The sequence below is a fragment of the Plecotus auritus genome, assembly GCF_963455305.1.
Source record: "Plecotus auritus genome assembly, chromosome: 6".
NCBI classification, from domain to species: Eukaryota; Metazoa; Chordata; class Mammalia; order Chiroptera; family Vespertilionidae; genus Plecotus; species Plecotus auritus.
This window is the reverse complement of record NC_137773.1, coordinates 93,667,622-93,685,524: the sequence shown is the minus strand read 5'-3', so window position 1 is coordinate 93,685,524 and position 17,903 is coordinate 93,667,622. Positions and strand designations below refer to the sequence as shown.

At 54.1% G+C, this 17,903-nt stretch overlaps 1 protein-coding gene across 14 annotated transcripts in view; it reads left to right on the top strand.

The window, feature by feature from the left end:
- The window catches only part of NFIX (nuclear factor I X), a 91,539-nt gene that overhangs the window by 25,483 nt on the left and 48,153 nt on the right, over nucleotides 1-17,903 (top strand). For 7 of the 14 annotated variants that reach the window (XM_080673763.1, XM_080673768.1, XM_080673761.1 and 4 more), the window contains one exon: nucleotides 2,156-2,687. In XM_080673763.1, the coding sequence (XP_080529889.1) occupies nucleotides 2,270-2,687 (418 nt within the window). In that variant the 5' untranslated portion in view covers nucleotides 2,156-2,269. Of the gene's footprint in view, nucleotides 1-302; nucleotides 1,176-1,199; nucleotides 1,817-1,867; nucleotides 2,688-17,903 lie in introns of those variants that run through there. The other 7 variants (XM_080673765.1, XM_080673770.1, XM_080673758.1 and 4 more) reach the window with 7 other exon arrangements.

Below are 17,903 nucleotides of genomic sequence, written 5' to 3'. Positions count from 1 at the left end.
CCCTCCCAGCTCGCTCGGTTCCCTCCTCCCCTTGGACGCAGCCATTGGCTGCTCGAGGGTGTCTCATTGCCAAATAGGTGGATCCTTCTCTCTCTCTCTCCCTCTCTCTCTCTCTCTCTCTCTCTCTCTCTCTCTCTCTCTCTCCCCCTCTCCCTTTCCCTCTCTCTCTCTTCCTCCTCCCCCCCTTTTACTGGCTTTGGCAAGAGCAAATGGATGGGGATTGAGCATGAAAGGGGAGAGAGAGGGAGTTTGAGAGAGAAAGAGAAAGGAAGCAAAAAAAAAATCCAAAACCCAACCAACACACACACACACACACACACACATACACACACACACACACACACACACACGCGCGCGCGCGCGCGCGCACACACACACACACGCACACACACACGGCCCCATCCCATTTCCATTTCCCTTGCTCTCTCCCTCTTTCTCTCTCTTCTTCCCTCCCTCCCTAGCTCCCTCTCTCTTTTGCCTCCGTCTGCCAGCAGCCACGGTCTGCAGCCGGTCCGAACTCGTCCCCTTCCCGGGGAATCTGCAGCTCCCCCTTCGCCTGCGATCAGGCTCAGAGGCGGAGGGAAGCAGCTCCAAGTTTACACCCTGTGCGGCTGCCAAAGCCGAAAGCCTTTTTCTTCAGCTGCTGCTTTTCCCTCTCCTGGTTTTTGTTTTTGTTTTGTTTTGCACGGGGGTGGGGTAGGGTGTGTTATGGGTTGGTGGGGATGGGGGGGGGGGTGGGAAGTAGGTTTTGATTTTTAAAATTTGCATATTTTTCTCTTTTTTAAAAAACTGGAATGGGATGCATAAGGGGTGAAATTGAAAAAAGATTTTTTTTTTGTTGGCTTTTGTTTACCTGCTGTGTGTGGCAACCGGCTTGCTCCCTCTCTCTGCTTGCTATCCCTGACCTTTCTTTCTTTTTGCTCCTTTTCAAAAAAAATATTAATTTTCCCCTTCTGTGCAATGGAGCGTGGGGGGGGAGGGGGAAGGGTTTGAGAATCCACCCAAGCCCGGCCCCTATTCCCCAGAACACCAATAATAACCCCCTTTAAAACATTTACCTTCCTCCCCTGCTCCTCCTCCTCCCCCCTCCCCCCACCCGCCCCCAACTCACAACTCTGTTGAGTCCAGAAGCTCAGAATCGGGCGTTGGGCTTTGCCGGGTGCTTCAGATCAATGGTAATTATTTAATTTTTTCCAGTTTTATTTTTGTAAACAGATATCAATTATTATTTAAACTTCAAACAAGCAAACAAGCAAAAAAAAAAGAAAAAAAAACCCAAAAGCGAGAGCCCGGCCCTCTGTCACCTGACTGAGTGGGAAAGAGGGTGAAGGGGTCAGTAGGGATGGGGCGCAGGACGCCCCACGTAGCTTTTAACCCTAATGTGGCCGAGACAACCACCTTATTTGTGCTAACAAGAAGTGTTTTGTTCCTTATTACTGTGATTAACATTAGTATTGGTGTCGATGACAAAGCTGGGATCACATATTTAGGATTTAGATCTGATTTTTTAAAATGCTGGGGTGGATGTTCCAATTGGAGCAGGAGAAGAGAGAATGAAAACAAGCTGGGGAGGGGGAAGCCAGATCCGTCTCCTCACTCGCTCGCTGGTGGATGTCATGTTCTCTCTTCTTGGGGGTGGCCAAAAGCCGACTGGTGTTGGGGGCGAGGCGGCATCCACACTCCCCGAGTGTGCGTCCACAGGCGTCCGTGCAGACCGGACACCGTGTCGGGGCGAGCTGACACGAGTTCCAGGCTGCGATAGAACATGGAGATGTCATGGGCGCGACAGAGCCTGGCGGGGATACCAGCAGCGTGTGTGTGTGGACCGCAACGTTGTCTGTGCGCGCGTGTGTGTGAGTGAGTGAGGGAGAGAGAGAGAGAGAATAGGTGTGTGCTCAGGCTCCCCGTGCCTCTCTCTGGCTGCTGAGGCTGAGATGGGAGCAAGCGGCTGGCTAGGCTGGTGGTGCCTGCAGACTACACTTTCGTAGAACAATCGCAAGAGGAAATTGCCGTGGGTGGGAGGAGGAGGAGGAGGAGAAGGGGATTTCTTCTGTGTCCCTTCTAACGCTTTTCTCCTGTTCTCTTTCCCCCTCACCCCGTCTTCCCCTCCTCCCGTCCTCCCTCGCCCCGCATGCTCCCGGCTTGCCGCCTGCAGGATGAGTTCCACCCCTTCATCGAGGCGCTGCTGCCTCACGTCCGTGCGTTCTCCTACACCTGGTTCAACCTGCAGGCGCGGAAACGCAAGTACTTCAAGAAGCACGAGAAGCGGATGTCGAAGGACGAGGAGCGAGCGGTGAAGGACGAGCTGCTGGGCGAGAAGCCCGAGATCAAGCAGAAGTGGGCATCCCGGCTGCTGGCCAAGCTGCGCAAAGACATCCGGCCCGAGTTCCGAGAGGACTTCGTGCTGACCATCACCGGCAAGAAGCCCCCGTGCTGCGTGCTCTCCAACCCCGACCAGAAGGGCAAGATCCGGCGGATTGACTGCCTGCGCCAGGCCGACAAGGTGTGGCGGCTGGACCTGGTCATGGTGATTTTGTTTAAGGGGATCCCCCTGGAAAGTACTGATGGGGAGCGGCTCTACAAGTCGCCCCAGTGCTCGAACCCCGGCCTGTGCGTCCAGCCACATCACATTGGAGTCACAATCAAAGAACTGGATCTTTATCTGGCTTACTTTGTCCACACTCCGGGTAGGTCACTCTCAGTCCCCCCAACCCCATTTTATTTTACTTGCTGGCATTTGTCCTGTTTATTGTTCCTTTTCTCTCCAAATGATGCACCCGAAGGACCTACCCAGGGCTCCCGTCCTGCCGAGGCCTGCAGCGCGTTTGATGTTCAGTTTTTCCTTCTGTTTCCCTCCACCCTCTCTATTCTTTCTCCTTGGCTCCCTTGCCATGTTCTGATGTTTGATTTTCGTGCATCTGCATCTTTGAAGGACCATCTTACCCAAAAGACATTGCAGGTCTTAGGACTGGGGCCATGATGTCCCAGAATTATCTGGAATGGTGAGAGTTTGTGATAAACACCACCACCACCACCCCCCAAAAAAATCCACTCATTGCTCTGCTTTAACATGAGTCAAAATAAGTATTTGGGGGCAGTTGCTGGCTTTCCTACCGCTTCCCCTCAAGTTCAGGGAAGGCTGGATTTGGCACAAGCGGGGTGGGCAGCAGTTCGGTGGAGAGAGGGGTGTGTAAAACCTCTGGGTACGAGACAGAATGAATAGAAAAGAGGAGCGAAGGCAGAGGTGGGCTGATTCTGGGGCCCAGATGCCCAGGCAGGAGCTCTTTGGGCTGGGGTTTGACTGTCAGAGAGTAAGAAAGTCATTTGATTTCATAGAGAGTGAAAAGGAGCAGGAGATTTCTTATGCTCTTCCCCTTCACCTGATTTCTTTTCTGCTGAAGTGACCAGAAAACAGGATGGATGCCCACACTCCCCGTACCTCCACTCGGGCGGGCAGAGAGGCTTTGGGGCACAGGCATGTCAGGGAGCACAGAAGAGATCTTAAAGAAGCAAAGAAAGTAAAAACAAACAAACAAAAAAACAACTGTAAAATTTCCTTTTCTTTTTGTGTTCCAAGTAGTTCCAGTTCTCTTTGCTTTTCCAATTTTACCCTGCATTTTGGGTCAGGGTGGTTCAATTTTCCCCTTCTGTTCCCTGCCTCCCCCCCTTTTCCCTTTTTATAATTTCTTTCCGCTTTTGTTTTCTTACAAATTGAAACAGAGATGGCTGGTTAATTTTTAGCCTCCACTCAGCTACGCCCAATTTACTGCCGCCTTTGAAACCTAAATGGGCGGCACTCTGTGATTAAGCAAGGCAGAAGTGTGTTTACATTATGCCCAACCAACTTGTAATGAGAGGGCTACCAAGCCTTTCTCTCTCTGTGTGTGTTTTCCTTTCCACCATTCCAGTATTTTTTCCTTCTTTCTCTCTTTATGCGAATGTAAGAGAATGTGGCTTAACTTCTGCTCTAGTGAATGTTCTTTCCTCGCAAGTGTGTGTGTGTGTGTGTGTGTGTGTCTTCCTTCCTGTTCATTCACAAAAAAGAAAAGCAACTCACTTTTCTGCTGTGGTCACCCCTTTGCCTCTTTGGGAAGTTGGGAGGAGTGGTATGACTTAATCCAGAAATGAAATTTTGGGGAGCTTTCAGCATTGTGTCAGGAATGTAACCTCCACTAAAAGTTTATATGTTGAACTCGGTGGCGGGGGAGGGGGAGGGGAGGAAGAGGTGGTATTTGAGGCCTCTCTTCTTACTTGTTTTCTCTTGTTCTGAAAGGTGGCTCTAGTAGTTGGTTGGAGGCAGAAGGCCCCCCACCCCCGCCCAACTCCACCTCCCTCTGCGGATCTTTCTAGGCCTGCACCTGTCCCTGTGACTATCATGAATCCTCATGAAGAATGACCAACTGCTGGTTTTCTTGCTTGTTCATCCTTGTTCTCTCTGAAAAAGAGACTAAAGAAATTTTTAAAAGTTACCCCCTCGTGCTCTGTCTATACCTAGTGGTGTTGGAGGCGGCTTGGGGAGGCTTGGGGCCTCCAGCTTGTGTCTGTCAGGTAACTCCTCCACGCGGGGATTCTGTACCTTTTGATTTTAGAAACAGGGTCTCTATGACAGAAATCAATATCCATCTTCCTCCTGTGCTGGTTTCCTCCTGCCCGCTCTCTATGCGGGTCCCTGGAGCTGAGCTGTGTTCCTGGCTTCTTTTATTTTAGGCCAAATTCTTGACTGCTGCCACCATGGATGGAGCCAAGGTAGGGTGAAGTTTGTGCGAGGAAAGAGGCTGTTTCCTGGCCAGCCTCCTCTCTCCTGAACGGACCAGGCAGATGTCAGGAGAAGAGAGGTGTCCCCGTCTGCCCCCAGATGTAATGAGGTCATTAGCCCAGGAATATGAGTGAATTCATGCTGCCCCATCACATGCAGCCATGGCACCTCTGTCCTGGCTGAGTGGCTGAGTTCCTTGACAAAAGCTAAGTTGGAGAACTAAGGATTTTTAAAGATAATTTGTCTGTAATTCAGGTCCCTGAACTCCAGAGAATTTCAATGAAGGGTTTTCTTGCTGGAACTGCTTTAATTCAAGTGTGCTTTACTGAAAGAGTGAGGGTGAGTTGGTGTGGCATGGGCCACCATTGGGCCTTGGGTAGATGGTCTCGAATGGTGTGAAGCAGGCACGGCTTCTCCAAGTCACCCCAGCTTGCTAGAAAATGTCTTCTGGCCGAGCCCCCAAATGGCATCAGTGTGGCAGCACAGCCTTCTCCATGCTCATACCCACAGGCATGCTCCTTCCTCCCGGTATAAACTGGGGGAACGGGCGGGGTGGCCAGGGCTCGGACAAGAATTACTTTGGACTCTAAAAGAAGTGTTTTCGTTCCTTAAAACTGGGCTGAAGAACCTGATCTGGGCTGAGCAGATGGTGCCAGGTTTGATGACAAGCCACCTTGACATGGTGGAAAGTGTGGGGGAGTGGCTTCGCCTCTGGGCGCCATTGTCATTGTGGCTCTCTTGAGCCCTTGTTCTGCCTCGCATGAAGCTTCAAGAGATGGCATGGTTGAGAGGGAATAAAGGACGCAAGTGTGATGGCGGGAGCTCTGCTCCCAGCCTACGGGGTCCAAAAGGTTGTGTGTTGTGTCCTCCGTGCGGGCAACCTTCCTTCTAGGAATCTTGCCGTGTGTCTACCCCAGGTACGAGGGGAGGTTGAGGCAGAGCAGGGTCAGAGAGCACTGCCGTGGGGAGGAGAAGGTGGTGTGTGTCTGGTGACGTCCTTCCATCCAAAGGGGGTGTCCCAGGGCAGGGGGCCAGAGGTGGAGATGAGCGTGGGGCCAGGAGGCCTCCGCTTGTGTGAGGAAGGATGGCTGAGCTGGTCTGGAAGTGCTGGTAGGCTATCTCCGAAGCGGCTTCAGGGTTCTGAAGGTGAACTGGCATCTTCAGACCTTCCCTAACTGAGGCCCTCACCCCGGAAAGAACAATCTGAAAGTAGTAAATTGCTTTACCGAGTGGAAATATCAGCTTGTTCCCATCAGATCCTTCCAGCAGGCCCGCGGCGGAGACCCGCGAAGTCCAGGCATTTGGGTGGTGGCTCCTCCTTTATCGCAGCTTTTTCATTGCGGAGACATGTACGGTAGAAGGAACCCACATGGCCAGTGCCAACAGTTGTTGCCTTATGGCCAGTCTCTATTTATCCATAACCCCCACTGCCCACCCACGCCGGGTTGTTTAGAAGAAAATCCAGGCATTGTAGCTTTTCATCTGTAAGTATATTTCTGTATCAGCTCTAAAGATAAGGAATCTTGAAAAACATACCCATAGTACCACCACAACACATAAAAATAAGCAGCATTTTTTTTAGTGTGATCTGATTGTCAGTGTTCACTTGTCCCTAATTATCTCCTAATTTTGTTTGTTTGGATCTGGATCCAAATCAGGTCTCCTCGTATGCATGGCAATGGGTGGATCCGTCTTTCAAGATATAATCTCTAGGCGATCCTCCTCCTGTTGCTCTTTCTCTTGGTTTCTTTTCCGGCAGCTTTTGGGTTGTCGCTGAAGGAACCAGGTCATTTGTCCTGTAGGGTTTCCCGTCTGACTCTGCAGGCTCCGATTCCCTGCGTCAGTCAGTGCATTGCTATGAAAGGAGATCTGCCCCCTCCGCGCCTCCAGGCCTTACCTGTGGGAGGAAACGCGTTAGCACCTGAGGATCTGTCAGGGGAACTTTTTCAGGTGCAGGGTCGTCCTTCTCAGGTATAGCATGTCCCTGGTTTTTGCACTCTGCTTCGGGGCTTGGGACTTTGCAGGAAGCACCGGTTTGGGGGACCGAGGGAGGGCTCCTGGTCTCCTTCTTTCCTCGGTAGTGGAGGCCATCTCTTGGCCACGTCAGCCGTGCCAAGATATGGCTGGTGCTAGCAGTGCTCCCCCAAGCTTTTGCTGGATGCCCAGTCTGTCTGGTGGCACTAGTGTACATTCATGGGAAGGGCCACAGGAGCACCAGCTGCCCTTTGGGGGGGAGGGGGAGCGGGGGGCGGGGGCTAACTCTAGCCATGGCCACTGTGCCTCCTTTTTCAAGCCCCAGAAATGCCACTGGTCTGCGGCTTCGAGGCAGCGCCATCTGGTGTCAGGGCCAGCAAAGACTGGCCCAGGAACCAGATTCCTACTGTGCAAGAAATACGGACTATCTTTTAACCCCCAGAACATCCTGGAAGAGATGTCGCTATTGTTCAGCTTTGGTTGTAAAACTCTGCTGTTCGTCTAATCCGGGGAGGCAACATAGTAGGCAAGCAGTGGGTTACTGTTGCAATTACTGTCATGATGTCATGAGCCCACGGCTGTCTTCTTCTTCCCTTTACCTGTAGGTCTCATTTCTCTGTCTTAAGGGACAACTTAGGTGTAACAAGGCAGCCTTTCAAATGCTTAAGGCAGCTCTCGGGGTTCCTTTCTACCTCGCTCCCCCGGAAGCTGTTCCTTCTCCAGACTAACCCTGCCATTCTCTCATGCCTCCCGCATTTGACACAGCCTCTTGTGCCCTTGCCTTTTGCTTACCTGGAGGCCTTCTTAAACTGGAGCATTCTGCATTGAACACAGAAACTGCAGGCGCGATCCGATCTCATGGCAGCCGCTACAAGATTTGCAGGGCCTTCCAGCTATGTAATTTGCGGGGCCCAGTGTAAAATGAAAATGTGGGGCTCCTAGTTCAAAATGATTAGGAATTGCAATGCGACAACAGTTAGAGCACGGGCCTGTGCAACTGCCCACGTCACACCCCTATGAAGCTGGCCCAGGCTGCCCTTGCTCTGTTAATGGGACATGGGGTGCTTGGCTCTGAGTGGTGTGGAAGGTGGTGGGGCTCAGGCTGACCTCAGAGAGGAGATCCGAAATGCCCAGACCCTGTCCTTGAGCTTGGTCTTGTTGTGGAACCCCCTTGACTATCTGCTCCCCTCCCTTTGTCCGTTGCATATCCACCACCCAACCAGTTAGAGGTCCCTGCTGGCTGCGATGCTTAGGGGTCTTGGGGGAGTGCTCACTCTGCTGGCTGAGTTGGAAGCTGTAGCTCAGGAAGAAAAGAAGCACCCTTGTCTGAGCTTGAATCGGCAGCGTATGGGCCACGAATAAGCGGGAGGGTATCTACAAACCCCAGGCTGGTGACCAGCTGCGCTCCACCGCCCCCCCCAGAGGAAAAGGGACCACTCTGCAGCAGGAGGGCTGGGGTCCAGACGCGCAGAAGGACTTCCTGAGGGTTTGATTTACTTTTTGGCATCGCCAAAGGATGGTGGAATTTCCTTTATTCATGCAATGTGCACTTGGTGAACCTACTGTGAGCAGGGCCCGTCTAAGAATGAGAGCTTCCTGCGGGCGGCCGGCAGGGTTTGGGTGAAGGCCTGGTGATGGAGGCACCATCCTGCAGCCATCCTGCAGGCACGACTGACTGACCGACTGACCGACCGACCGACTGACCGACCGACCAGGACCGTGCATTGACCCATGCTAGAGGGGAGGGAAGACCCAGCAGAGCTTCATGGGGGCAGCTCCCAGTGGGCCGTGAAGAGGGAGGCAGGGCCCATCTGGCAATCTTCTGGGGTTGCAGAGATCTGGGGTGCCTAGGAAGGGTGGGCCGGAAGGTCCGAGGGCTGTGCCATGGTCCCCCTCTGTTCTGGTGTCCCAAGGCAGCTGGGGAGAGGGGGCACAGCTGAACGTCCCCCTTTCTGCCCAGGGAAGAAGGCGGCTCCCTCCCCACCCCTTTTTCTCTTTGCCCCATCCGTCCCACCACCCCCCTGTCTCAGGAGCTGCCACGCTTCAGTTATTTTATCCTTCAGTGTCCGATTCAAAAGTCCTTTCAAAGGCCCCAGCCGTGTCAGAGCGGTGCTCGCACAAAAGGCCTCTTTGATTTCTTGTTTGTTTTCATTTGCCAATGGAGGGGGAGGGGGCCGAGAGAAAGAGCTGCTGGGTTTTAAAATTTTTATTTGGGTTGCTTCATTCTCATAGGGGTCGGCTCCCTGGAACTCCTTTCTGAGTTGGGGGCTCGGAGGCAGGGGGCACCCTTCCGTGGAGAGGGCTGGAGTGGGAAGTGAGGGCTGCCCCTGCAAGCACAGGAAGGAGGTGTGTGTGTGGGGGGGTGGATATAGCCATTGATTCACCTTCATATGTTCTGTGCTGGGCCTGAGGGTGGGCAGGGTCAGGAGGGCGTCCCACTGCCTGGACAGGGAAAGTTCTGAAGTGCCTGGCACCGAGGGACAGTCCCCTCGCAGGGGCCTGCTCACGCTGTAGGATTTGAGTCGTCCTGAATCTCGGCTTTGTCATTTTCTCTTTCTCGTCCCAGATTCTGTCGTTTCCCCCTTGGTTGGATGCACAGGGGGTGGGCGTCCTTCTAGCATGCACACTCCTCTGATACTCATAGCACCTTGAAATACAGACTGGGGCTCCCCACTTTCCTTCAGGGAGTGATGTGGGGGTGTGTGTGAAAGGTCTGCCCAGCAGCATGCTGCCCACAGGCCTGGGACGAGCCCCGTCCCCCCAGTCTCGCTCTCTCCCCCTGTGCCTCGCGTCTCCCCAGGATGGCCAGTTTGTGCGACACTTCAGCTGGGCACCCCTCCCAGAGGACCCAGCCGATGGCTTGTGGAGGACTCTGGGGACAGACCAGTACTGCTGAGGCTCTGACAGGCAGGGAAGGAGCTATGCCTGAAAGGGGGCCAAAGGCACCCACCCCTGCCTCCCGTGGTTTGGGACTAGAAACACCAGCCCAGGGCCTGCCTGTCAGGTGCATATGGAAGCACACGTGGGCGTGCCCTGACGTACCAGTGGAGAAGGTCGTCATGCCCGTGTGCAGGCCTGACTGCAGGGGTTCGGGGGGAGAGCGCTGGGGAGCGAGGCTTGGGCAGGTGGTCACGGGCGTCAACAACAGGGAAGTGTGCCCACTGGGTGAGGGGGGCTCCGCAGGGCCTGGCTGGCAGACGGGAGGAGGAGGCTGGGGGGCTGAGCGATAGATAAATATAGCTGATGGCATTTCTGATGATAGGTTTTTCTTGGCACCGAGGGCACCGTGGAAAATAGCACGGCAAGCGCCTGGCCCCACAGGCCGCCGGCGCCATCTTAAGCGTGTTTGAGCGGCAGGGCTGTTGGCATGGCAGGAGGGTCCCGGAGACGGAGGGAGGTTTGGCTGGACTGGACCGCGCCACCCTGGGTACCTGGGCCCCTTACTTTGTCCGTGGATAGCGAACGTCCGATTTCCTGGCCCTTGGGGGAGTTTCTCTGTAATATTTTGGGGCTGCCCTTTGTGAGCCTGTCTCCCAAGTGGCTTGTCCCCCGCCTCCCCCCCACCAACCACCATGGCCTGTCTTTTGCTGGGGGGCGGGGTAGGGGTTCTAGTTTCACTTTTGATGTCTTAATGACGCCCTAGCATGCCATGGCCCGGGTCAGGGCCAGCGTTGCTGTTATTTGGAGGCATCCAATAACTTAAGGGGCACCCATTTGTCCAGGCTCCCAGCAATTCTTTGTCCCCTGTCAAAGGAGGAGGGGCAGACCCGCGGTCTCCGTGTCCTGCTTTAATTCCAGTTTTTCAACGAAGGCCCCGTATGACGGAGGCTCCGTGCTGAGTCCTGTCCGTACATGACGCGCTGAGATCCTCACACCAATTCTAGTTGCAAACCCATGCTCCCAGCCAAGTGTGTGCATGCCCAGGTGGCACACACAGGGGTCTCCGTGTGTAGTGAGGAGTTGGTGAACCAGACCCGGGGACCTGGGAGGCTCCCCGGAAGATGACCTGCTCGAACCACACCCTGAAAGATGGGAAGAATTAGCCTGTTTTTGTTAGCGGGCTGAGCGGGTCAGCCTGCCAGGAGCTGGGTCCCTCCTCACAATGGTCAGGTGTCATAGGCAAGGCAGGTCTTATCAACCCCACTGTACAGAGAAGGGAACCCAAGCACACAGAGGTCGAGGTACTCAGATCACACCACAAGTTTCTGGCAGAAGGACCCCAAGTTCCAGGTCAGTGAGCACCGTGGCTTTCCTCCGTGGGCCTTGCTGCCTTTGACCTTCACTGCTGGTCCCCATGGTCTCCGTTGTTCTCTAAGAGCTGTGATGGAGGGGCTGAGCCCAGCCTGGGGCTCAGCCAGCTCAAGGGCTCCCCCAGCCGGCTGAGCAGTTGAGAGGGCGCCTGGCCTGGCCTTGATGGTGGCCTCCCTCCCCACCACCAGCCCCTGCCTCCCACTTGGGAGGAAGCGTAAGTCCATAGACAGGGCGTATGGGCTGAAAGCCTGCCCTGCTTCGGCCAGCTCAGCTTCTTGGTCCCCAACCTGGAGCATGGGAGAGGGCAGGTAGAGTGTGCAGGAAGTCCAGGCGTGGGGCCAGGAGGGCACAGCTGGATCCTGGGATCCCTCATCCTTGCTCTGTCATGCCCTTTTCCTGGGAGTCTGGTTGGAATTGTGGTTTGAAATAACAATGCATGTAATTATCCTAATTAACCAGCCGATCGATGGAACTTTTGCAGTAATCTGCTCTTCGTTGCCTTATATGCTCCTCCACATAGACTCTCACCCTTACCCCTTTCTTAAAGTTTGCAAACTTTGGGGCTGTGTGCATAAAACCTCTCCCAACATGTCAAGGGGCTGGGCTGTGGAGAGGCTAGCTCGTGGCCAGAGATTTTCCCGTTTCTGTGGCTAATAAGACAGGGACTTAACCTCTAAACCAGGGATAGCAGCTTCCATAGAGCAGGGTTTCCCAATCATGGCACTGTTGACTCAGGGGCCAGATCATTGTGTGTCATGGGGACCGTCCTCTGCATTGCAGGATGCTTAACAACATCCGTTGGCCTTCACCCACGAGATGCCAGTTGCAACCCTCCACCCCAAGTGTGACAACCAAAATATTTCCAGACGGAATTGCCCCGGCGGAGAACCTCTGGCCCGGAAGAAACAAAGGGATTCAGACAGGATGTGGCCCGTATTCAGCCTGGCCTCTCCTCCAGTGTAGGACCTCATTGACCTTTTTTCACGTGGTGACAGAACCTCTGAGCCCTGGCTGTTCCGTTGCATGTCCTGTACTGTTTTCCCCTTTTGGGCAGCGGGATCCTGGGCCGAAGCCCCTGGGGCTCCTCTTTCACCGGAGGAATCGTGAGCCCCTTCGAGTCTTCGACTGAACATCCCTCCGGATGTCATGCATCATGGTCTGTGTGTGCCAGGGCTGCAGAGCTGGGGCCTGGAACAGGGACTCGGGCCTGTGTGTCGAGGCAGTGACCTTACCAAGCCCGTCCTGGACCCCGGAGAGCAGCAGGCATTCGTTTCTGAGTGGGATGCAGCGACCAGAAGTGTCGCCTGAGCCTCAGCACTTCTCCTGTTCGAATGATGTATTTTTAAGTAGAATTTTTATTGATTTCAGAGAGGAAGGGAGAGAGAGATAGAGACATCGACGATGAGAGAGAAATCATGGATCGGCTGTCTGCTGCACGCCCCACACTAGGGATCGAGCCTGCAACCCCGGCATGTGCCCCTACTGGGAATCAGATCGTGACCACCGGGTTCACTGGTCGATGCTCAACCACTGAGTCATGCCGGCCGGGTGATTGATATACATATTTTTCAATTACTGTAGTAAGACACACTCTTTGTAAAAAATGCAAACAATAGAGAAATGTAAGAGACCGGCTAGCTTCCCAAACCACCCCACTGCACCGGAGAGAAACTTACTTCCCTAATCTGTGTAAGTTCATCAGTTCATATAACAAATAACTTAAATATAAAGATCATCTAGTTTAAGAGCAGATGGTATGTTTGGGCTTATTGAGTTGGCTCCATACAGTGCCACTGTGATCTTAACTTTTCCTCTGCCCATTCCACCTGTGTCCCTGTCAGCCCAGGTGCAGAGCCAGTGCTCCTGTCCTCTTTGCCCCGAGGTGACAGTGTCTGCTCTTCCTTCCTGGGAGCAGGGTGACCAGCACAGCGTGTGCTGGTGTCCGAGTCGCCAGGATCCTGCTCTGGGGCATTCCCGCTGCCAGTGGGATGGGGGCACTCCGACCGTGTAAGTCCTGGCTCAGGCCTCAGCCTGTGCTGAGATCCCACCAAAGGCCCAGCCATCAAGGCATGGGGGTGGGTAGGTGTTGAGGGAAAAAGGGGCCACTGATAAGGGGCCTGTCTGGCTTCACTAGGCCTGACACTGGCCCCTCACATCTGGAGCCAGTTTCCCAGCTGTTTCCATAGGGCCGTCCCTCCACCATTGGCCTGTCGTACTATAGGCCTTTCAGGTTCCTTCCAGGGGTGGTTGCAAAGATCTGGGGTGAAGTGTCCCTCCGCCTCCCAGGATTGATCCCATCATAATTCTTTGTGGCGGGCTTAAAGATAGGGCAGAGAGAAGAGCAGTCCCCGCAGGCCAGGGGCAGGCACAGGCCGGGAGAAGGAATCCGGAGAGAGCTTTGCGGCTGGGCTTCCTGGTCTCGGGGAGGCTACAGATGACAGGCGGGAGTAGGGTGACACCTGGTGACTCTTCTGGACTGGGTGCAGTGTGCAGAGAGATCAGGAGATCCCTGGAGGTGGCCTGCAGGAGGCTGACCGAGCACAACCCTTGGGGAGTGTGTCCTTATTATGCCGGCAGATTATATCCCCATTAATGCATAATTATTATATAATGGGCATTATTGCATAACGGCAGTTATATAACATGGGGCCCAGATTACAGGAGGGGGGTGTGTAATAAGTGTATATCCTCTGGCTGTAAATAACCACCAGCCCTCCATTGTATCTGTGGTCACACCAGAGCCACCTTATAAATACCCAGTGCTGGGCTATAAATTTCTGAGTGATGACGTAGGCAGGCATGGTACCTAGTTAGGGGGTAGTAGGAGGGCCTTGCAGCCTCACCAGGCCACATGACGTTATCGTTTCCATAGTAACAAGAATGCTCCCCCCGGGGACCAACGGAAGAGAGTCCTTTAAAGGGAGGGAGGCAAATGGATCGAAAGCTTGGGTGGGAGGTTCTGAGCTGGGGTGAGTGGGATGGGGTCCCCTGGGTGGAAGACAGGGAGGGTGAGACAGACCATCTACTCTCAGATGTTCTGCTAGGGCCAGGGCAGGAGATGTTCCTTTCCTCTTCTCTTTCGAGGGTCTCAGGTCCCCTCCCCATGTGTAGCAGGTCATGCGAGGCCTGTGTCAGGGAGGACAGGGGAGCCAAATGGTCTCTCTCTGCCCTTTCCTCTTGCAGGTGACCTCTCCGTGGCTCTGGGACCACTTGCTAAATGGGGGTCGAAGGTGGGCACACCAAAGCTCTGCACCCCAGTCTGTCCTCCCCAGGGCGGGGCCGCTCCCCTGCCAGAGGTTTTAGGCCAGTTTTGGCCTTAGTAACCTAAGAAATATGTGAGCAATTTGGTGAGCGGCTGAGAGAGCCTCGTGGAAGTCGTGGTGCTGGGAATGGCACCGGGAGAAGGAGGCAACAAGGATAATACGTTGGCCACAGAAGCAGCTATGGGGTGGGGTGTAATCTTAGTCGGTGTGGGAGAGGTGGTTTCATATAGGATGGTAAAGCTACTCTTCTCATCCCTGAGGGCAGAGGAGGAAATGAGGTTTGTTGGCAGGTGAAATTGGGAAGGAGGCAGGGTGGGTGACCAACTCGTCCCATTTGCCCAGGAGTTTACTGATTTCAGCACCGAAAGTCTCTTGTCCCGGAAACCCCTCTGTCTCCCGCAGACCAGATTGTTGGTCACCCTAGAACAGCAGTTTTCAAACGGGAGCTCTTTACCCCCCAGGAAACTTTGGCAATGTCCGTAGACACTTTTGGTTGTCACAACCGGGTGGAGGGTGCTATTGGCATCTGGTGAGTCGAGGCCAGCGCACAGGACAGTTCCTCCACAGGGATCATCTGACCCCGAACGTCACTAGTGGCCTTGGAGGGAGGGTGAGCAGAACCCGCATGTGTCTCCTCAGGACGGCATGCCCCACCCCTGCTAGCAGAATGGTCTCCTGGCCTCGTCTCTGAATTTCTTGCTGCTCTTTTTTTTTCTTCTGTGCTTTGATTGGTTGCATGTAGGGTTCTGGGGCTGAGGAATCTTTTCTAGGGCATCATGGGGCTTCTGAGAGGGTCTTCCTCCTTCTCAAAGCTTGGAAGCCCTTCTAACCTAAGACAGTGCTGAGCAAGCGCCCTGCCAGGCACGGGGCACTGGTGTGGATTTTTGCCTGTTATCTTAAAAAAAAAAAAAATAGCAGTGGAAAAATCATTAAACAACAGACCCTTATTGTTTCTGAGAGATAAGACCTACCCGTTTTCCCCACCTTTCAGGCCAGCTCTCCCTGCGTAGTGAGCAGGCCACTTCTGCCACCAGGCCCATGGGGGCCTCTGAATGTACCAGTCCACGGAAGCCCATTTCCCAGACCCAGCAACCAGGGCAGGACTCTGCCACCCAAGGAGACTTCATAAATGGTACAGACGAATGAGCTGAATCCTATTCTGGCATGTGGAGTTTGCAGGATCTGGGTTATAAGCTACCTTATGTCATTTATAATACATTACATTGTGCATAACATACATGAAATGTAATTGCAGGCCTGTGGCTAACACCTACCTGTGCTTAGGGTCTGTTTGGTTTATTATATGGCTGCAGTTTGCTTGGCACCTTCTAAACCTAGCGACACGCATAGTGTGGCCAACTGGGTCATCGTTCTGTTGCCTAGGACGGGGCGGCAGACAATGGCCAAGATGGCGGTGCGGTGCTCTGGTCTGCACTGGGGAGCTGGCCAGAGCAGGAGGATCAGCTGGGCCTCGGGCTGCCCCTTTGTGTGTCAAGCCCAACTTTTGAATTTGGACTTGGGATCAACACAGCTAATGAGCACGGATGGGGAGGCAGGCCCGCGGGTCTGCAGGCCAGGCCCTGCTGCTGCGCCAAGGGGAATTCAGCGGGGAGCAGTGCTGGCTTCGAACACAAAGGCCACTGCTCCACGAAGTAGTAATCCTCAGGGGATTGCCAGCGCGAGAGATAGGGCCAAATGAGAGGCCCCTGCCCTGAGGACGGGCCAGATTTCTCTCACTTATTTATGGTGTTGTGGTTTATAAAGTGGGCCCGGCACACAGATCTCTGGGCATAGTTTCAAAAGCATGCATTTCTTTTAAATTAAACAACGTGCACACGCACACACACACACACACACACACACACACACACACACAGTCTGTTCAAACCGTGCTGCTGCCCAGGAGTGTTCCTAGCCACGTGGGACAGTAACTGAGGATGATGGTCCTGAAGCCACCGTCTAATATTAGATTTTGTAACTCAGAGATTCATTAATATAATTACTCAGATGCCAGCCTGGCTTGGCAAGGCCTCTTGAATTGTGTTCCCCTCCAACAAAGAGCTCAGGCTGCAGGGATGCCCTGGTGAGCCGGAGCCCACTCCCTGGTTTTAAACAGAGAGCAGAGGCATGTGTGGCTTCCTCGGTGCACACCCCCAAGTGGCATTTCCAGGGTGGCGAGCCCTGCCTTTATGTGTCTCGTCTTGAGACAGGCCCCTCTGGAGAGTCTGCCGCAGACATGGGGAGTCAGCTGGGGGAAGCCCGGTTCGAATGAAAGCGGGTAAAAGGTGGCTGCGGGCCTTGGCTGGGAGCTGGGTAACCTTGTTCCCCTGTGACACTTGGTATTTGCTTTTGTAGATTTCTCTCACTAGGCTGAAACCTTGGAGTTGGGACTGCCTCTTACCTGCCTTTGCATCTGTCTCCCCGTGTATGGTTTTATACCAGCCCATAAGCCCATTTTGAATACTGAACTATCTTCAGATGGGAAGCAGCGGAGGGCCCATCCCTGAAAGGATGGAAAGGCATGAAATGTCCTAATCAGAAATGGGGCTAAGGAAAAAAAGGGAGTGTGGGCAGGGGAGAGTGGCTGGTGTGCTTTCTGAGTGGGAATCACACTGGGAAAATCCTGATAGATGAGGAGTGGTGGAAGCTTCTGGAAGGCTGGGAGGGATGTGGCATGCAAGTGAGAAGCTACGGGTTAATGGTTTGAAAGGGACTTGGTTTTGCAAAAATATTTTTTTCCCCTTTCTGGGAATGAGCTATCAGGAAAATGGGGAAAGAGCAGCCTTCTTCCTGGTCCCCCTCCCCCCTCTACTCCCTGGCCTCTTGTTAAAGGGGCCATTGCTGGGTGGGCCACAGGCCATGCCTCAGCCTGCTCTGCCCTCCTCCAGACCTTTCCTGTCCTTTTGGCTGGGCCTGCTGGACAGAGGGGTGTCCCCACTTCTGCCTCGCAGCATACAGGCCCCCAGCCCACATCCTCCACAGACACGGCCTGTGTCCCCGGAGTTCACTCTTCAAGGGATCTCCTCCATGTCAGAACCTCTCCTCCGCTAGCCTCACAGATGCCCTAGGCATGGGTTGGCAGGGAGCAGCCCGGCGATCAGGATTGCCTTTTGCTCTGAGGCTCCCCTTTTCCCAGAAGCCCGAGCCTTGGGTGACTCCTGTGGGTGCGGAGAGATGTGTGACTGGCTCTTCTTGCCCTTGCTCTCCTGGGGACCCCTCTGGCCTGCGCCTCCCACGGCGAAGATGGCTGCCGTCCCCCAGCTGGTACATGTACTCCCAGCTCTGGCGGCTGGATTTGGTTCTTAGCAATGAATTATTAAAGGAATGCAAACAGTGCGTTTCTCACACACTTGCAGCACACAGCACGGCTCTGAACCAACCCCAAAGTCTCTTCTGCTGCTGTTGCCCCTTCACTTGCCTCAGACCTTAGAGTCGGTCTTATTAGTTTTTGAGTGAATTCCCAGCACGCACCTCTCCACCTTAAGACACTCCAGCCAGCCACTTCCTCTCTGCTCCTGAGCCTCTTTCCTCAGGCCCCACGTGCCTGTCCTGGACTTTCTTGGAAAGCTGTTTTCTCCTCCAACGTCCCCCTTGTCCAGTCAAGGGACGGCCCGGTGCCCAGTCCCGGGAGTGTGATGTGCCCCAGCGTGACAGTGGTT